We start from the raw sequence: 21043 nt of genomic DNA, 5'->3' as shown, positions 1-21043 counted from the left end.
GCACATTTATTCTTAAGATGAAAGCATTACAGAAAAAACATATTAAAAACAATACAAGAACCTACATATATGCTAATAGGCTTACCAGAGAATATCCCCCAAATCTAAGAAGGGCTTGGTCAGAGGCAATGCTTCAAACCCTACAAAGGGGGTTTTCTGTGGTTACAAGTTAATAGTAGTTAACAGCCACCTTAGCTCAGAACTAGCCCACCCATGAATAAGTCAGTCTTTCCTTTATACAGTTTGGGTCTCTGATCTTCTCTTGGGACCTTGGGAACAGGTAATCAGACAATGGCCCCCTCCTCCGATCATAGCTTCAAAAGGCAAGGTGGTTTTTGTATAACTGGATGGGGAGAATTTGCACTCACTTCCCCCGAGAGAAGTTACATACAGTCCCGGCCCACAATAATACATACACTTTACATTTTTAATACAGTAAACACCGGTGATACTTAATTCAATGGAGTTTTTTCTGAAGATGGTACAGGAAATGGCCATATCTGTTACATGTCTCACTGAAGAAGTGGGTGTGAGAAGGGTAATTGACTGGAACCCTAGGGGCACCCATTGTCTTGTTTCTTGGACAGAGCATCAGCAACCACATTTGCATTCCCTTTAACATGAATTACACCCACATCAGAGTTGTGGAGCACCAAACTCCATTTTAGCAGCTTGGTGTTTGTCCCTTTCATTTGATAGAGCCAGTTGAATGGTCAGTGTACAGTGAAATGTCACCCAGCAAAGTCAGGCTGTAGCTGCCTTGAAGGCCGCCATCATAGCCAAACATTCATTTTCCATGGTCACAATTTTTCTCTCAGAAAAGCAATTTCTTGCTCAGATATGCTATGGGGCATACCTCCCCCTTTTCAGCAGTTCGCATCTGCCCAAGCCTTGTGTCAGAGGCAGCTTCTTCAAGTGCTTGCATGTCAATTCCAATGCAGGTATTTGTGCGCCCTGAACACAGTTGCTGGAAATTTTTCCATCTGTTCAGCTCTAGTGCCCTCTGGCGTCGCACACTTATAGTGTCAGTAAAAGGGTCGGCTGACCCTGCCCTCCTTCAGTTTACCACTCGCGATGGTTGTCGGAACCCCCCGTTGCTTAGGCAATCTCTTTCCTTAGTTTCAGAGTGGTCCTCATTCTTCTTCCCGTAGTGGTTCTCTCTCTAGAATGTGCTGTAAATAGTTTGTTGGTTACGTATCAGTTTTTAATCGTTTTAGGTAGTTTAGATACCTTGGACAACCTCGCTTTATACAGTGGAGCTGTCCATTGTCCTGGTGCCGAGGCATGCCCCAGTCACCGGGACTTAAGACTTGCTCTGTATGTAACAGGTCCATTCCCTTAACCAACGTGCACTCAAGCTGCCTCAGGTGCCTAGGGGAAGCTCATAGGAAGGACTGTTGACAAATTTGTAAGGACTTTAAACTTCATACCCAGAAAGACCGTGCTGCTCGCTTGAAGGTCATGCTCAGGGAGGAGGCCCTAAGACCAGCCTCTGAGCCGCATTCAGACTCTGCATCAAGCACCTCAGCCTCAGTGCAGAGCATGCCTCCATCCTTGAGAGCTTCCTGGCACCTATCATCTTCTCTGGTGCCAAAGAAAAAACACTGCAAAGACATGGAAAAAAGCTGGTCCCCAGTGCCAACAGACAGAGGGGAGTGAGACAGAGCAAGACCTGTGTCAGGCTGCTTTTCACCCCTGCACTGCACTGTTAGGTGCCCACAGTGACGGGGTAACCGTGTCCTTTGAGGCCTCCCCCCACCACCAGACCAGCACACACAGTACCATTGATCCCTGAAGTGTTTGCAGCTGCTAGAGATCTGATGACCTTGCCAGTACCAAGCTTTCTGGAGGGACAAGGCTCTGCACCCCTGGTGCCTCCAGGTGGTAGAGTTGGGAACAGGTAATCAGACAATGGCCCCCTCCTCCGATCATAGCTACTACTAGACCAGGACCAGCACCACACCACCTATCCAAAGGCAAGCCGGTGTTTACAGCACTGAGGTCTCCTAGGCAACCTTCCCTGGCTTGTAGAGGCATGGCCCCACCCTGCTACCCATGGTATACCTCCTCCCTCTCAACATCTGACTTGGAGGAGGAAACATACTTTTGGCATCAAAGCAGCCCCACTGTACTCCCCTGGCTGCTCCCACTCCTTCGCAGTGATAAGTTCATCAGGACCTCCTGGTTCCTGGTCACAGTACCCTTGGGGCCCAACCACAATGCAGTGGCCCTTTTGGAACCTGTGGGGATTCCCACCACTGCAAGGAGCCTCTTCCAGAAAGTCCTATTTGGTTGTCTCGTAGGTCAGGGCACCACAGGCACCATGCAGGGACACCCCAGAACCCGATTCCAGGCTCCTGCTGGCCCCGAGGCACCAATGGAGGTATCCCAACCAATTTTAACATCCTCGTTGTCCTCTCCAGATGAGGCTACAGTAGTGCCTGGAGCCTCTCCACTGACGGATGACCATAAGACTTAACAAGACCTCATGAAGTACGTAGCCTCAAATCTAGGAGTCCAGGCTGAGGTGGTTAAGGAGGTGACATGGCCTCTTGGATATCCCTTCCAGAGTGGCCCTACCAGTAGAATCATAGAATATCAGGGTTGGAAGGGACCCCAGAAGGTCATCTAGTCCAACCCCCTGCTCGAAGCAGGACCAATTCCCAGTTAAATCATCCCAGCCAGGGCTTTGTCAAGCCTGACCTTAAAAACCTCTAAGGAAGGAGATTCTACCACCTCCCTAGGTAACGCATTCCAGTGTTTCACCACCCTCTTAGTGAAAAAGTTTTTCCTAATATCCAATCTAAACCTCCCCCACTGCAACTTGAGACCATTACTCCTCGTTCTGTCATCTGCTACCATTGAGAACAGTCTAGAGCCATCCTCTTTGGAACCCCCTTTCAGGTAGTTGAAAGCAGCTATCAAATCCCCCCTCATTCTTCTCTTCTGCAGGCTAAACAATCCCAGCTCCCTCAGCCTCTCCTCATAACTCATGTGTTCCAGTCCCCTAATCATTTTTGTTGCCCTTTGCTGGACTCTCTCCAATTTATCCACATCCTTCTTGAAGTGTGGGGCCCAAAACTGGACACAGTACTCCAGATGAGGCCTCACCAATGTCGAATAGCCTCAGTACATGAGGCTATCATGGAACCTGTTAAACCCCCTGGTGGCAAACTCCCACCAACAGCAAAACACTGTGAGTGGAAGTACTTTGTTCCAGCGAAGGGGTACAAATTACTCTTTACACCTTCCCCTCCTCCCAGTTCATTGGTGGTTGCAGTGGCTAATAAGCGAGACTATCAGGGACAATTGGGCTGTACGCCCAAAGCAAAGGACCCTAAAAAGATGGACCTCTTTGGGCAGAAGGCTTACTCCTCAAGGGCCTGCAACTGCATATGGCAAATCAGCAGGCCCTACTGGGGTGCTATGACTTCAACATGTGGGAGTTGTTAAGTAAGTTTAACGACTTCCTTCCTTAAGACTCCAGGCTGGAGTTTTCCTCCCTAGTAGAGGAAGGGAAGATGAGCCTCCCTACAAGCTGCCTTGCATGCTGAGTCCAAATCAATGGTGACCATGGTAATGATGCACAGGATTTCCTGGTTACAATCATCAGGGCTGCCCCAGAAGGTGCAACACACTATTCAGGACCTCCCTTTTGAGGGCTCATCGCTTTTCTCAGAGTAGATGGATGCTAGGCGATATGGCCTTAAGGACTCCAAGGTGATGTTGCAGTCCTTGGGCCTCTATGTACTGGCAAGTGTGAGGAAACAGTTTAGAGCTCAGCAACCCAAGTAACCAGGCAGGATCAGCAGAGGAGAAGGCATAGAGGCTACAGATGTAGGCGTCCTCCTCCTAAGTCAGCCTCGGTGGGCCCTACACACTGAGCCTTTAGACATCCCGGGTTGTCAAAGGCACTTCTTTTTTTTTTTTTTTTGGAGACACTCAAGTTAACCCCGTCACATTGGATCCAGCTACACACCACTGTTTTCCAACCACCCTTCCCAATTCCTGGATGCGTGGACCCTGATTACTTCAGACAGATGGATACTCAATAGAACTGGGTCATAGAACTGGGTTACACCATCCAGTTCCTATCCTTCTCACCCACCCTGTCCCCATCCCTCTTCAGGTACCCTCCTCATGAGCTTCTGTTGGAACAAGAAGTCCAATTCTTCCTTTGGCTGGGAGCCATAGAGCAGGTGCCTCCCCACTTGAGGGGCAAGGGGAGTCTACTGTTGCTACTTCCTAATCCCAAAAACCAAAGTGGTGGTGGTGGGGGGGTGTATTTCAGACCCATCTTAGACCTGCGGGGTCTCGACAGATTATGAAGAACTTTAGGTTCTTGAGATGTCTCTTTGGCCTCCATCATTCCCTCGCTGGATCCTGGGGGTTGGTATACTGCCCTTAATCTAAAAGACACTTGCTTTCATATTGCGATCTTCCCTGGTCATAGGTGTTTCCTAAGGTTCATAGTGAACCAAGATCACTACCAATTCAGTGTTCCTGTTTTCGTGGGTTTTCACAAAATATATGGTGGTAGCAGCCGCATTTCTAAGGAAAAAGGGAATACATGTGTTTCCATACCTTGATGACTGGCTGATCAAAGACTGGTCCAGAGCTCAAGTGAAGGCCAACATATGACTCATCCAATTGACCTTCAGTGCGTTGGGCCTCCTGTTAAACCCCCAGAAGTCCACCCTGACTCTGGTTCAAAGGACAGAGTTTATAGGGGCAGTGCTCAACTCCGTGCAAGCAAGGGCTATACTTCTGCATGACTGCTCCTCATGATCTCGTCCCTGGTAAATTCCCTCCCAAGCCACCCGATCACAACAGTGCCTGTGCCTTCTGGACCAGATGGCATAGGGCATGTACGTACTATGACACGCAAGGCTCCAACTCAGACCTCCTCAAGCCTGGCTGGCCACAGTTTACGCCCCTGCCCAACACCCCTGGACCTCAGTTCTTATGATCCTGGCTCAAGTCCTAGCCGCACTTCAGTGGTGGCTGAACGAGAGTGTAGTATGCGATGGGGTACCCTTCTCAAGACCTCGCCCAACTCTGTCACTCGTATGCAACGCATCGGCCCTTGTCTGGGAGGCACACTTAGGCCTTGTGTTCTGATAGGCCCTATGGACCCAGGAAGAACTCTTTCCTGACATTGATATGCAGGGACTCAGGGCAGTGGGCCTAGCATGCCAGGCATTTCTGCCTCACCTGACAGACAAATCCATTTCAGTACTCACAGACATGATGGCCATGTTTTACATAAAAAAGCAAAAAGCTGTGCACTCTTCCTCACTAAGCCTGGAAGCGGTCTCCTTGTGGCTGTTCTGCATCAAGCAGGACATCTCACTAGAAGCTTCCTACCTTCCTGGAGCTCAGAACCAGCTAGCAGATCGCCTCAGCAGGTCTCTCTCTTCTCACCGCAAGTGGTTTGTCCATCCAGACATTGTGAGGGTGTCTTCCGACGGTGAGGGCCCTCCGTTTGCCACTCAATCCAACCGGAAATGCCATCAGTTCTGCTCCCTCAGGGGCCATGGGCGGGGGTCTCTTGGAGATGTGTTTGTTACCATGGACGCAGCACTTCTGCCAATTCCACTCATTCACAAGATTCTGATGAAGATCAAACAGGATTGAGCTCAAGTCATCCTCACAGCTCCGGCATGGCCCATTAAGCACTGATTCTCCTCTCTCTTGGCCATGTTGGTGAAGGCACCTCTACGTCTCCTGTTGCACACGGACTTAATATCCAGGGATCACAGGTGAATGCTTCATCCAAACCTCACATCATTACATCTCATGGTCTGGAAGCTCCATGGCTAAATCCAGAGGAGCAGACCTGTTCGGAGCAAGTCCAAGAAGTCCTGATGTGCAGTAGAAAGCCATTGACCAGAGCTACTTACCTAGAAAAATGGAAGAGGTTTTCCATCTGGTGCTCACAAGTTCCACCCCTGCAGTTCTTCCTGCAACTCATCCTAGACTTTCTGCTTCCATTGAGGTAGGACGGACTGGCCCTCTCCTGAGTTAGGGTCCATCTGGCCGACATTTTGGCCTTTTATCCCAAGGTTGACAACTGTTTGATCTTTTCTCATGATATGGTGGTCAGGTTCCTCAATGGAGAGGGTGTACCCCCCAGATCAGAGACCCCACCACTTTATGGAATCCTGGTTCTTTCAAAGCTTACGGATCCCCCCTTTGAACCATTGGCAACATGCTTGCTACTACACCTCTCATGGAAAGTTTCCTTCTTCGGGGCCATCCCCCCAGCCAGATGGGTTTCAGAGATTAAGTTCTCACCTCAAAGCTCCCATATACGCTCTTCTGCAAAGACAAGCTCTATCTGCTCCTGCACCTGTCATTCTTCCCAAAAGTGGTGTCTCAGTTCCATTGCAATCAAGCAATTTTTCTGCTGGTATTCTACCCTAAACCGCATACCAGAGAGGAATAACTACTCCACTCACTGGACGTCTGGCACGCCCTGGCATTCTACGTACAAAGGAACAATCCAGTCTGCAGATCCTCCCAGCTTTTCTAGCAATAGCGGACAGAATGAGAAGCCTCCCTATTTCAGCACAAAGACGCTCATTGTGGATCACGTCATGTATCAAGATATGCTACACCCTCATGAACATTCCACTCCCGGCTAATCTGACGGCTCATTCTACAAGGTCCCAAGCCTCCTCTGCTGTCTTTTTGGTGCAGGTACCAATTCAGGACATATGCAGGGCAGCAACCTGGTGATCGGTCCATACGTTCATCATGCACTGTACCATTACACAGAAGGCCAGAGAGTCACCTGCGTTGGAATGGAGATGTGCAAGCACTCAAGAAAAAACAGTTACTAACCTTTCTATAACTTTGAGATGTGTTGCACACATCCATTCCAAAACCCACCCTCTTTGGAGGTGGTCAGTAAGAAGAAACCGAAGGAGAACAGCATCTGCAGGCCCTTATACCGGTGTCATGAGCGTGCGATGCCAGAGAATGCTAGAGCCAACCCAATGGACCCCACTCAGGGAAAAGATTCTGTCAACTTTGCTCGGGGTGCACAAATACCTGCATTGGAATGGACATGTGCAACACATCTCAAACAACAACTGTTACATAAAGGTTAGTAACCATTTTGTCTGTGAGTACCATAAAAGACTTGTCAGTGCCTGGGCATGCTAGAACTGAGTCTCTGCTCAGGGCTTCTTTCAGTTCACAAAAGCCCTGTTGGTGCTGTTTGGACCAGACAACCTTGTCTGGCTTCCCCTGCTTACACAGATCAGTGACAGGAGCAGTCAGAATACTAAAATGCAGGATGAACCATCACTAATATCCTGCCATCCAATAAAGGATTATGCCTGTTTTCTTGTCTGGGGCAGGGGCCAATTCTTAGCCTCTGCTTTGGCAGGGTCCGGTTTTATGCAGCCGCCTCCCCAATCTATGGCTGAGAGCCTACTTCTGCCATCCCCACCTTGCATTTCTCTACTTTTACAGTCAGGCCTGCTGTCAGAGTGTTGTGAAGCACCCGCCTTATGTGGGTCATGGGCTTGTTACAGATCTGACTGAAAGTACAAATATGCATATATGACACGGCAAATCCCCCCAGTCCATCAACTAACTGATCTACCAGCCTCTGGCAGGAAGCTAGGGCCCCCTTGAAGCCAAAAAGACCAGGAACAGGTACATGCCCGTGGTACAAATGGGTGGTATATGCCAATTTGAGCCTGGCATCCAAGTCCAAAGGCATCTGCCACTAACTGTTAATGAGGTCAACTGTGGTCAGGAATTGGGGCCCCTCCCAGCTTGTCCATTCTAGGCATAGGGTACACATCAGACACTGTGATAATATTTAGCTTTCTGTAATCCACATACAATCCAATGTACCCTTCCTTCTTAGGCCTTAGAACAACACGGGACACCTCTGGATTATTTGATCATTAGAATCACCCCCAACTCCTGCATGTCAGTGACTCCTTTCTCCAGGCTCTGGGCTGCTCTCCCAGTAACCCTGAAGGGTGAACTTTTTATTGGGGCCAGGGTTCCACCTTGTAGACAGCAAGTGCGGTCTGGCCACACTTACTCAAAAAAGCCTGTAGCCCCCCTCTGATCTCTGCTTGCTGTGTGGGGGTTCAGTGAGCAGAGAGGCCTGTGGAGGGCAGGCTCCTGTTTCTGCTCACAGATCTATTAGGGGATTCTCTCCCTCCACCACACCTGCGCACAGCCAGAGTCTCAATCATAATAGGGTTTCATCATGTTCACATGATACACTTGGTGCTAGGGGGAGCAATTAGCTCCACCAACACTAGTGAGAGACCCCTGACTGTAGTGAACTTACTCCAGTTTACACTGAGATGAGATTTATAAAACGTGCCAAACTCGCCCATGATATAAATCCATTGAGTTCATCTATGATACCGTGGGGGTGAAGCTAGACCATATGCAGTACAGTAACTAAAATATGCAAATTATTTTTCATTGTACCTACCTACACTCTGCAGCATATAATATGTTTTAAAATGCTTTAGATATTTTAGAAGAAATCAGAAGCAGCAGCAAACATTGTTTTGTTTGAGGGAGAGTGGGTGTAATGTGGAAGATGTTCACACTTATTTGCTGTAGTGCTCTGGTTCTAGGGGAATGGAGCCAGGAAAAAGTAAAACATTCCTTAATCTCAGCCAAGCACCATTTTATTGTCTGAGTGAAAAGGTAACGCAGGTGGAGAGTCACACTCCCAGCAGTTAGCTGAACAGAAAACACGACCCTTTAATCAGATTTGTGCGGAAAGCATTCAGTGAGGAACAGTAGCTGCCTAGTTGTCACAAAGGAAAGAGGTTTGCAAGGGTAGCACATGCTGACCCAACAAGGAATATAGACTGCAGGTGCCAGGGCGGATGCACATTGTTAGGTCTTCCCATGCCACTTGAAAAATAAAGCAAGTCTCTGACCACCTACAAACACAGTTTAGGACACCTAAGTTGTGCATCTTTGCAGGAGCCTGATAAGCTTTTCAGGGGAAAAGGCTGAAAGCCACTGATCACCAGCCATTAACTTGTCAGCAGAAACAGCCCCACGGCTGGTCTACTGCCACAGCTCCACCAGTGGGAGTGCTAGAAGAGACACGGGGCTGACAGGCCAGCAGCATTGTAACCACCATTCTTTCTGGAGCTGCTCCGAGCAGAGTTAGGCAACACTGGGGTAGAGGATCAGCACCCAGTGTATTCCGGAACACCCAGTGGTGCTAGCAACTGTAGGAAATTTTAAGAAAAAAAGTCCTAGGACAGACAAACCCCATGAGACTTTTTTCAACCCGCACAACAGCCTCCCACACAGTCCCGAGACAACAACTGATCTTCAGCTTACCAGCATCAAGGCTTATGGTGATGTTAAAATGCAGAATGTTTCTAGTGCTGCTTAGTATAACCTAGACGGGACAAGGGCACTTCCCCAGGACAGGGGCCCTCTTGTGTGAAACAGGATCAGAACGAGCCCATAGGCAATTGCTCCAGTTATCACCTTTTCCAGCCTGTTTCTTAGCCCTACATTCCCTGGGGCTTTACTTCTCAGTCTTGGGGCAATAAATGTGACCTGCTCCCAGCTCAGGCACAAACCCTTGCCTTCACCCCCACTGAGGAGGAAATCACAGACTCTTCACTGTCCAAGAAAAGGCCATTTGCTCAGGCTAGTCAAACAATACACACCCACCTGATAGCAGCTCAGCCTCAGTATCAAAGGCCCCAGGCCATGCCTTGGAAATGGGGCTTTGCTTACGCTCACCCCCAGCGGCACGACTTTCCTGCGGGTCCTGGGGCAATAAGAGGAGGCAGAAGTTTAAGCTCCTCCAACAGCCCCCCCCTGTATTTCAGTGGTCAAAGGTAAAATATGACATTTTAAAGCCTAGTGCAGCCACTTCACAGGTCTTTGGTACAGACATTGGCCACCACAACTGACCAGCACACGTGACACCACAAGCACATGGCACATTTTGCATTTCAGCGTTTGCAGTTTTTGTTTTTTTGCCGTGTAAACAAAAGGGAAAATGCTTCCAAGACCCACGTGCCAGCCACCTGCCCAGAGTTTCTGTTTTCTTTAAAACACCCCCTATGCATAATTTATTCTATCCTTTGAAGGAGTCCAAAAGGAAAAATCCCAGCTATCGCTTCCGCTCGCCCTTCTGTGTCCTCTTCTTCTCCTTCTCCTTCCGCTCCTGCTTGGCTAGCTTGTCCTTCTCTCGCTGGTGTTTGTCTTGCTCTTTTTTCTTCTGGGACTCGTCCCGCAGAGAATCTCTCTCCAGCTTCCTCGCGTTTAAGACACCCTCCACATTTGTGTTACGGAACAGCGCTGGTTTCAAGGTAAGGAGGATGAAGGACATGCTTTGGCTGGGCTCATGTAGGTCCCTGGGCTCTCTCCCCATGGGTGTATATAAACTGGTGTGTAGAAGTCAGTGCATGCAGGCTGTAGTGGGGGCTGCCTTATTCCAGACCCACCCCTCACACTTTCCAGTAGCACCTAATATTGCAGCTTTCCTTTACCATGTCCACACTGCACTCTCTCCATGTCTGCTTTGCAGTGGACCCCAATAAAAAGCAGAAATTTAAAGGTGGCTTCTCCATCCAGGTGCTACATGCAGCTAAGCTGTGCTCCACTGCTGTGAGCCTAGGAAAGCAGCATGTATGGAAGCTGCTCTTCAGAGATTCTCTCACTTCACAGTCTGCCAAATGCTAGCCCAGTGCACCCCCAGAGCCCCTTGGCCACTCGCAGAGGGCTGCCATAAGGGCCAGGGAAGAGATTCTCCCTCAGATTGCTGAGCAGTGGTTTTTCACAGCTGTGACCATGAACAGCCTTCCTGGCTCCTGCACTACAGTTTCATGGGGTGAGGGGACTAGCCAGCAGTTCCACCAGCCCCACTCCTGGGCCCCCCCAAACCCCTGTGTGCTAGGGTGTGGTGATGCTATGGACAGCGACTTTTTATGCCCCCTGCTCAGGGCCCCAGAATCTCTCCTGCCTTGCTGAACCACATCCATGGCACTGCCATCAGGGGCTACTGCTCTGCTGTGGCCGGGGTGAAGAGGATTTGCCTCCCTAAGCCCTGGTGGCTCCCATCTAGCGGCACATGGAACCTGGCTGCCCACGCTGCTCAGACTTGTCATGCCCCATTCACCTGATCAGGACTCTGCTCCGCTGAGTAACCAGCGCTCACATACTAGTAGCCATGGCTTCTGCTACAGGTGATGTGCAAAGGGAGGGAATGGATTTGTGCCCTTGGCTTTTGCTTCTTTATGACGCAAGCCTGAAAGTTTGGGGCAGAGGGCAGAGCAAGGGAGGTGCTGCTTGGTTTTTACATTAGAACAATCAGGAATGGCAATCTGGTTACACCCCTCTTTTTCTGGAAAAGCATGTGTTGCTTTGAGATACTAAGAGCTGGACTGCCCAGGGTCTGTACCCTTAACAGTACATCTTAAAAACTGAGATGGTGACAGGTGGCCAGTACCTGTGGCAGCTGATGGGATTTTTATGTACTGTCTGTTAACGTTAGGGCAAAGCCTTGGAAAAGCAGCATTTTAATTATTTTAAAATCTAAATAAATAGGTAAAGTGGTACGACCCCCTTCCGTGGGCATAGTGATAGCCATATAGAGGTCTCATCCTGGCCTAGCGTACAACTGTGACTAACCATATAACTTTACCCACGCCAGCAGCTTTGTACCACTAACCAGGTTGTTTCTAAACACATCGAAAGATAGCAGTACAAAGCATTGTGCAGAGTTGTACAAGCACCTCCCAACAGGGGCAGATCCTCAGCTGGGGTAAATCAGCTCCACTGACTTCAAAGGAGCTCGGATGATTTGCATCAGTTGTGAGCCTGCCCCAGGCGTGGCTTGGGCTCTCTCCTTGTGTAACTGAAGTGGGGAGCTGAATCTGTCAAGGAGTGCCCCTCCATCCCCATGAGTGCTGGATGCTTAAGTGAAATGTGGTTACTAAGAGGGTAATGATCTGAAGAAGTCATTCCTCTTGGGTATGCAGGGAAGAGCTGCATTTCCAAGGTAACAAAACCCAACAGTGGGCGAATGGTAACTTTCAGATTTTTATACATCAGGAAGCAGGTGAGGACACCGATGCTGTGTTGTTCCATGGCAAGTCACCTTTAAACTCACTTCCCTTTGTATCTTACACAGTGCAAAGGCCTATGTTATTTCACCTCGCCAGCTGGAACATGAGTCCCAGCACATGGTGTGATTTACAGCCATGGCTATGCAGAGCCGAGAGCAGGATACTTTTAACTTCTTAACACATGAGTTTTGAGCAGCAGTTGCCCCTTGATAACTTGATTAATTGGCTCTCTAACTGTAAACACAGCTAGGTGGAGTTTGACATTGTGGATGTGGAGGGTAGAACTAGAATTCCAGCTGTCCCACTGGTTATGGAGGAGTCACACCAATTGCTTCTGTCCTCTCTGAAAACCCCACCCTAAGTTTTTTGAGAGTGTTTAGTATTGGCCCAACTCTGCCCCCACTGAAATCAGCAGATTTACCTTGGACTTCATGGGAGCAAAGTCAGGCTGACACAGGGCACTTCTGGAAACACCACGCTTCAAGTTTAACAAGCCAAACCCAGCAGCTAGTGTCAGCTCAGAGACAGGACAAAGGGAAATTCAATGCAGAACTTACAGTTCTTCCAGAAAAGCCCCTGTGGCTAGCGAGCTGGGATTTTAAAAGGATACATTTTTCTGATCCAATCGTTAGTGCTGCTGCAGTGGATCCATCCTGTTCGTCTGCTCCAGTGAGAGAACTAAGGAAACTTGGAGACTATCTATGAAACTTTGCACCTCAAGTCTCTCCTTTGTCCCAGGATCTCAAAACACATGTGACATTCATTCTTTCAACAAAACTGGTGAGGTGCCAGAGGCTGGGGCACAGACTGATCAAGGGACTTGCTCAGTGTCTCGTAGAGTGAGGAATGGAACCCAGGAGTCCGAACTCCTTTTCCTCAGCTCTAACGCCACGTAAGAGTCCCTTTATTTTAATACACCCAGCTCTCCACAGGAAAGCCTGCCCTCCGCCCACACGAAGAGCCCCACCTATTCACTCCTGGCAGAGGAGCCGCTTGACAGTCTTCTGCAGAAAGCGAAGGCTGCATACGACACATTAGCTGAGCAGACTGCTGTGACCAGCCCATTCTATTCCTGGAAATGGCTTCCATGAACAGATCTCACACGCTATTGCAGGCAGCGGCCCAGCCCATATTGTTGCTGGGGCCTGGGGTGGAGGTGGTGGATGCCAAAGTCAGTGCAAAGCGGGGGGGGCAGGAAATCTCTCCCCACTGCTACCCAAACCTGCATTGCACAATTAGCTAGGCACATTAGAGCCCTTTTTACACCCTCCTCCAAAACCTCAGGGAGTAGCTGCTGCCAGAGGCAAGGAATCAAGTTCAATGGACCAATGATCTGCTCTGCTTTGATCTAGCAGGACGTAGGATGTTACTATTAGGAAAACTAGTGACAGAAAATGAAACAGTTTCCCATAGTAACAGTTCCCCGCCTTTGATTTGCTTCCCCGGCTCATTCAGACTGTGCTGCACAGAACACTGAGCGATACAACTCCTGCCAAACCAGCTACATCAGAATAGAAGGGGGCTTGAGTGGTTCTAGGTCACTAACTAAAATCCGAAGGGGCAAGAAAGCCACGGGAGGCAGATTTAAACTTTCGCCCTCAAAAGCAGCCTGGGAAGGTGGCCAGCACATTCGCAACATGGGACTTGTGGCAGGGAAAGGATATTCCTCCTCGTCTGTTACATTGGCATACTGGGCCAGGAGGGCAGCTTTCCTCAGCTTCTCGTCCTGGGAAACCTTCTTTGGCTTCACGACGATCTGGGCCTGCTTTTCGATCATGCTGGCAATTGCCTGGATCTCATCTGGGAAGGAGAGAAATCAGGGCATTAATGAGTGCTTCCACTACTGTCAGCAGCTGGCGTCCGACATGGCCAGATAGAGGCCGTGTGCCTTTTCTCAACAGGCGATGGCTGGCGTGTCTGTCTGCAAAGCCTTTCAGTCACAATGCTTCACACACACATAGCACAACTGAAATGCAGCCAACTCTGGGGAGGAGCACAATAGTCAACCAGCACACGTGGGCGGGGGGGAGTTTTGGCCAATGAAATTTCTCCTCTTACAGAAATTGCCATGGGATCTTCAGTGTTCCCACAGAGCAGACAGGTCGGACATTAAACCTGTAACCCAGCAAGTAAGGTGTGGAACTCTAGCTGTGTGCTTCAGAAAACGAAGGGCAGAGCTGGACCCTGCTGAGATTTGAACTTGTGGCTCAAGGGAGTTGGGTTATTTCAGAGCTGAGGCATCCAAGCCACTGGCTGCTCGAGGAAATGGCTCAGACCCTCGCAATCTGGTTAGACCGACCACCTTTGGCTCAAAAGAAAGCGTTCCCCCTTCTGCGTGTATACGTGGGCACCCAATACTCCTGGGGGAAGAGCGGAAGTTCACTGCTCGTTAATTTCCTTATTTCACAAGATCTTGATTTCAGCCTCAGTGTAAGGAACTTAAAGACTACCGAAACACAGAGCTTCGTGTTCTAGTAATACCAGTTGTGGCCCAATCACACAAATGGCTTCATTCAGCATAAATCAATCCCACTTCAAAGAACTATTTTAGTGGAATTTATCCTTGTAAATTAATAAGATTTAGTTAATAAAATCCATTCTGCTCTTGGTCTCTCCCTTGCAGTTTAAAGGCACACTTAAGCTAACAATCATGCCTGTAAACAAGTTTCTTTACCTGCATTGCTATCATGGTAGGTTATTAACTGAAAGACTTCTAAAAATCCATATCACCGAATGCTATTTATGCTCCCCCTCCCCCCCCATTTGTCTCAAGTTAGACAGTAAAAGTTAAGTCAGTCCTTTGTTTATAGTCAATTTTACTGTCAGCTTCTTAATACCAGGCAAAGGCCAGCAGAAGAGGTGCATTTTTCCAAAGATATCGATCTCAGAGTTAAGAGATTTAGAAAGCCAAGAAGAAAATAAGGATCTAAGTGCAATAAATCCTGATGGTTCTTCAAAGTACAAATATATATTGCTACCTACATTCTGAATGTCCACATCAGAGACATGGTCTGGAAAATAAAGCTCTTGTTGATCCAGTCAGAAGACAGGCTATTGCATGGGAGATCTAACCAGTTCACGATGTTTCAGACCCCTGTATCGTTCACAGCAGAGATGGTAAAGAGAAGGAAGTTTCTGATTTAGTCATAAGCCAGCATGTGTCTTGTAACAATCCCTTGTCCCCAGAGTGTCATTTACTTTATCTGATGAACAAGATAGCAGTACGTTTTTCCATCCACATCTGAGGCCTGGGTTGGCCGGATTTCATGACAACTGTGCAAGGCTCTTTGATGCTGGGGAAGCCACTTCTCTGTACCTCGATTGTGCTAGTTGTAAAATGGGGTTAATGACTGTGATGGTGTGCTCCCCACACTGGCCCTGAGAGAGCTGAATTAGGCCGAGTGGGCCCAATCAGCCAAATAAGCAGCAGAGGAGAGGAGGCCGCTAATTGGAAGCGAGCTCATCTTTGAGGAACAGGCAGGGTTTACATAAAGCCAAGAGATGGCACCAGAGAGAAGGCTGCAGGGTGAAGAGTGAGTCACTCTCCCTGAGGGAAGGGGGGAGAGGAATCTGAGACCTAGCAGACCCTTGGAGTCTGACTAGAATGAGTGGAAGCAGGGTAGGAAGTAGCCCAGGAGTGAGAGCAGAAAGATTCGGGAAGCTGCAGACCTGGACTGCTTGCTACAGGGCCCTGGCCTGGAACCCAGAGCAGAAGGTGGGTGTAGGTTCCTTGCCACCCGCTGCCAAGTGGTACTGCTTGGAACAGCGAACTAGCAGACTGTCTGGGTCACTGCAGGAGTGACAGAGTCAGTGCGGCGGGCATGGGATTGCCTAACGCCACTTGGGCAGAAAGGCTTTGAAGGACTCTACCCCAGAAGGCCAAGCCACTTAGTGACCTGGCTGGAGGGCCGCGTCATGAAGAGGAGACAGCAGCTCCCGGAACTAGAGAAGGGCTGCAGAGAGAGAGACAGGGAGCAGCCAGAGCACAGTGCGTGGGCCTGGTGCAGCAAATCCTCCGAACTGCCAGGAGGTGGCGTCGTCGAGTGGTGAATGGAGCACCCTGTCAAAATGACACTCGCCTTTGAGAGGTGCTTTGAGATCTACAGCTGAAAAGCCCTGTTAATACTCTGATTTACATAATGGGCTCTTAGGGGAGCACTGTTACCCGTATCATGTTGACCAAAGTTGACTGCAGCCTGTTGAAATGTGAACTAAGAAAAAAATGCAAAACAAAGACAGACTGTGCTGGAAGGAATGTACAATACCAGACCCAGCCAGAGACAGACAGCAAAGTTAGCCGCTGGCCTAAAAATTAGCAGTTGCCTCAGTGATTGTGATCTGGTTCCATTTGCTTTGTGCAAAGAGAAGATGGCACCAAGCAGCAATACGTGTACCTGGAACGTCCAACAGGCCAAATTTCCAAAGCTTAAAGCAGCTGTCGACAATTCCCTGGGAACATCGAAGTGGGAAACCTAGGAACTGTTTGAGGATATCCTACTGGATGCCAAGAAGCCACGTGGGGAAGTCTCCTGACTGTAGGCATGCCCTCTCACAGCTGGGGGTACTGTAGCAGCTCTCCTCCGGCGCCCCTGCCGTAGCAGCTCTCCTCCGGCGCCCCTGCCGACAGCCGTTGTGGCCCTGCCTCACCCTGTGACTGGGGCATCTGGCCAGGTGACCTTTAGTCCTACCCCTTCTGAGAAAACTGAGTCCACACCAAAAGCTCCTTCCCAGCAATTACTTCCCTTTCCCTCAGCCCCTCCATTACCCCTGAGTCCCCCAAGCCTTTGAACTGCTTCTGAGTGGTGCTGGAAATACAGTTCTGTATTGTAGTTTAAATGAATTATTACTCAGAGTATTGTATTAATATGCCTAGTAAGGAATCTATTTGTCAAAAAGCATTTCCTGAATCTTTTTTGTTGTCTGTATTGTTACAGACATACTTGCTGACAGGTATTCTGAAATAAATGATCAAAAATAATTGAAACTGGTTTGATTATATGGTGTTATTCTGACAAATTTTAAAATATTGTGTGCAGAATTTTTAATTTTTTGGTTTAGAATTCCCCCAGGAGTAGTTATTTGTGTTGTCTGTCACAGAGCAGGACCCCACCATGCTTGGTGCTGTACAGACACAGAACAAAAAGACTCTCCCTCAAAGTGCTTAAAATCTAAGTATAAAACAAGAAATAATAGATGGATACAGAAAGGGGGAGCACAAGAAAACACTGACACAATACTGGTCCTCATGATGGGCTGTGATCTCACCAAACCAGCTGCTTAACTATTCTCAAATTTTCTGTAAACATCACAGCAAAGGAGTTTTAAGGCGGGATTTGAAAGAGGATAATGAGGTAGCTTTGTGGATGTTTACGTGGCGCTCCTCCCAGACATGAGGGGCAACGTGGGCAAAAGCATGAAGGTGCTTGTTAAACATCTATACCAGTATAAAAGTGCTTATCCCAATACAGTTTATGACAGTTTGAGGAATCAACATAAACTATACTGGTATAAGCATTTTGATACCGATCATACCCCTAGCCACATAGTTATGCCAGTAAAATTTAGTTACATCTTTCTTTAAAGAAGCAAAGAGAAGTAAACCCTTCCAAGGCAGGTTGCATGGTCCAGGGCTGAGCACCTATGGAAACCCAAGTGTAGCCCAAGCTGTAGATTTCTGTGAAGGGAGGTTTTACACAATCTAACAGAAGTAGTACTCTCTTCCCCCTACAGGACTATGAACCCAAACAGCAGCGGTAAAACCAACCAACCGTTCTAAGCAGAGAGTGAAAGGCAAAAATGCAGCAATGCCAATGAATAATAAATGAGATTTGCAACCAGATTAATAATCACAGCGTTTACTGCTAACAAAGCTAGGCAGTTTTAGGTGCAAGATTCTCGTCTCGTCCCTTGTCTTACACGTGCTGTTTGACTAAGACATGCGAAGCGTCAACACTACCTGCTTTCTTTTCTGTTACACCAACATTCTGCGCTTCAGACCACTTTACGACTATTTCCCTGCAGACATCTGGCAACAGATCTTCTTCCTAGTAAGAAAAACAGAGATGTTCAGTTTCTGCACTGAAAGTCAGTCTGCTTTAAAATCAGCATGAATAAAAGACTCCTAAAGAATAAGAACAGCAAGAGCCAAGCCTGAAGTAGAGATTTAAGTGTAGCATGAAGAGTTAATAGGCTATAAGCAGTTCTTAAATTCTTTGTTGAACTGGGGATCACACATACTTTTGGCCAACACGGAGAAGTTTTCCAAGGCCCTTACGTAGTTTAAATATCTATGACAGCCTTCAGGTGTACATTCACGTAATCCCCACACAAATATCAGCACAAAGGTTTTGATCACTTGGCAGCATTTCAGGAGATGCTGTGCTGGTATTTTTCTTTCTTTAGCGCTGGCAAGGTGTGCTGGGTTCATAGCCCTAGCGAGTGGTGCCCTCTGGCTGCAGTGCAGAGCGGGCACAAGACGGGCAGCAGCAAGGCAGAAGTCTCCCACCAACAGGCAGCCTGAGCGCTGTTCTGAAAGGGAGCCCCTAAAGAAGCGTCACAGGGACTTTTTGCTTAAAACATCCCACTACTGTTTCCGCCACTTCAGCTCCCCTGGTGGCAGCATTAGCGTTGGCACCAGATGCGCTGTGTGGCATAACCCAGCTGAGAGCTGCTTCCCATGGTGAGCGGCTCACGGCAGGGGGCTGGAGGGGCTATGCCCTGATTCCACCCCCTTCCCCAAGGTCCCTGGAGCAGAGAGAGGCACTGCGGCTCCGCTTTTCCGTCTCCCCCTCCGTAGCAAGGGCTGTCAGCTAATGGGCAGCAGGGAAGGAGAGGTGGAGGGGCAGGAACCCCGCACGCTGGGGGAAGAGGTGGGGGAAGGGGGAAGATTGCCTGCCCTGCAAGGAGAGCGCAGTGGGCGGGGGGCAGAAAAGAGCGGGCCGGGCCAGGCAGGATTTTTAGTGGCACGCTGCTGTCTGCCCAGGTCCAGCAGGCAGAGCGTGCCATTAAAAATTGGCTCGCATGCCATGTTTGGCACGCTTGCCATAGGTTTGCTGACCTCTGGTCTACAGGAATCTCATCTGGCAGCTCACCAGACTCACTGGCTAACGACCCTGAAGTTCAGAAACAGATATATTCATCAGTCAAATAGTTAGATCTTGAGTGTTTCTCAGTGGACAGATGATTATGACAGACCATATGTTTTTTTAATGTAGTTTTAAGGGCCTATTACAATACCATGTTATTTGACTCAGAATCAAAGGCAATTTAACCCTATATAAGCTGGTAAATGAGCAGAATTGCAAAACCTAGAGCATCCAGCCTTCTAAACAGACAACTGCATGGAGCCTCGGAAAAAACAGAGAGGTCAATCAGGACTAAGCTCTTCCCATGGGACAAAGCAAACCAGCCACAGGAAGAGAGTATCAGGGGAGCGGGAAGGAAAGTCCCAGGGTATATCCAGAGAGGGCAACGTCAGGGAGATAATAACAAGACACAGAATAGCCACATGGGTCCCAGGATGTAACCCTACCAGGGGATTTGAAAAGACACGAGTCAGGGTTTAACAGACAGAGGACCAGAGCCCAGAGACAGAAGTACAAGAAAAAGGATGGTGGGGATGGGGATTAATAATCATCAAGAGGATGGACCCCAGGACTGGGGTACGGTATCAACACAAGTGAGGCAATTCAGAGGTCACGTGGGGATGCCTTCAGGGTCTTCGGGCATCAGGGCTGGGGGTTAACATCCCCCGGGGTCTCAAGCCCTGCGGGGGTCGGATCCAGGGAGGAACTAACACGCAGAAGACACTGGGCGGGGGGGGGGTGAGCTGCCCCCCCCGGTTCCAGCCCCCCCCAGTGGTCGGGGGGGAATAAGTCCTCCCAGCCCCCGGCCCCCATCGCTCCCAGCCCCCGGCGGTCGGGGAAGGACCCGGCCTCGCCGCCTCCTCACCAGGCAGGCGGCCAGGACCCCGCGCAGCGCGTCCAGCCGCTCCTCGTCGCTCTCCTCCTCCCGGAGCAGCCCCTGGATGTAGGTGGCGTAGACAGCCCGGTCCAGCCCCAGCGCGTCCAGCCGCCCCGCCAGCCACGGCTCGAAGCCGCCCGGCCCGGCCGCCGCCTCCCCGCCGCTGGGCGCCGCCATCTTGGAGCGGGCGGGTCGAAGGCGCCACACGCGGGCCGCCGAGGGGCCCTCTCTGCCCATGCGCAGGGGCTCGGGCATGCGCAGCCTTGGGCACAGGAGGCTCACGGGAGCTTTAGCACCCCCCACCCTCGCCCAGACTACGGCAGCCGCTTGGGCCAAACTGCTGGTGTCCTCGCGCCTGGAGCCCGACCTGCCCGGCACAGGGGCAGACACACGGCTGCCGGGGGGGGGAACACGGACAGACACACGGCTGCCGGGGGGGGGAACACGGACAGACACACGGCTGCCGGGGGGGGGGCACGGACAGACACACGGCTGCCGGGGGGGGGAACACGGACAGACACACGGCTGCCGGGGGGGGGGGGCACGGACAGACACACGGCTGCCGGGGGGGGGGGGCACGGACAGACACACGGCTGCCGGGGGGGGGGGGCACGGACAGACACACGGCTGCCGGGGGGGGGGGCACGGACAGACACACGGCTGCCGGGGGGGGGGGCACGGACAGACACGGCTGCCGGGGGGGGGGCACGGACAGACACACGGCTGCCGGGGGGGGGGCACGGACAGACACACGGCTGCCCGGGGGGGGCACGGACAGACACACGGCTGCCGGGGGGGGGCACGGACAGACACACGGCTGGCTCGCTAGAGGGCTGCCTGGGCGGGGATGGACAGAGGGACAGACACACGGCTGGCTCGCTAGACAGCTGGCTGGACGGACAATGTGAAGGCGAATTCCCCACTCTGGCACTTCCGAGTGCAGAAGGTGGGGGCCCGCAAGGATTCTAAAAATTAATACTGGCCAC

General features: G+C 50.1%; 1 protein-coding gene across 3 annotated transcripts; it reads right to left on the bottom strand.

Annotated features, from left to right (window-relative positions):
• CCDC43 (coiled-coil domain containing 43) lies at positions 1-20327 on the bottom strand. 3 transcript variants are annotated; one of them, XR_012156342.1, is made up of 7 exons: positions 20046-20327; positions 18052-18139; positions 13760-13895; positions 12706-12764; positions 9691-10326; positions 1431-1604; positions 1-1172 (listed from the first exon to the last, which is right to left on the bottom strand). XR_012156342.1 is itself a non-coding variant. In XM_073325631.1 (5 exons), exons 1-5 carry the CDS (start codon positions 20310-20312, stop codon positions 10139-10141), a joined length of 738 nt encoding a protein of 245 aa, XP_073181732.1. In that variant the 5' UTR covers positions 20313-20327; the 3' UTR covers positions 8654-10138. The 3 variants fall into 3 exon arrangements, 1 of the variants encoding a protein (XP_073181732.1); XR_012156341.1 differs by having other exon boundaries at positions 1-1604; XM_073325631.1 differs by lacking the exons at positions 1-1172; positions 1431-1604 and having other exon boundaries at positions 8654-10326.
• Between the last annotated feature and the right edge of the window lie 716 nt (positions 20328-21043).

Source organism: Lepidochelys kempii, chromosome 27 (genome assembly GCF_965140265.1).
Source record: "Lepidochelys kempii isolate rLepKem1 chromosome 27, rLepKem1.hap2, whole genome shotgun sequence".
Taxonomy (NCBI): Eukaryota; Metazoa; Chordata; order Testudines; family Cheloniidae; genus Lepidochelys; species Lepidochelys kempii.
The sequence above is the reverse complement of the archived record's forward strand: the minus strand, read 5'-3'. Positions and strand labels throughout refer to the sequence as shown.

Coding starts and splice junctions, on each gene's coding strand:
- CCDC43 (XM_073325631.1), bottom strand. CDS start 20,312: ATGCCCGAGCCCCTGCGCATGGGCAGAGAGGGCCCCTCGGCGGCCCGC. Junction 18,140..20,045: donor GGGTCCTGGCCGCCTGCCTG/GTGAGGAGGCGG, acceptor TTTTCTTACTAG/GAAGAAGATCTGTTGCCAGA. Junction 10,327..12,705: donor AACGATTGGATCAGAAAAAT/GTATCCTTTTAA, acceptor CCTTGAAACCAG/CGCTGTTCCGTAACACAAAT.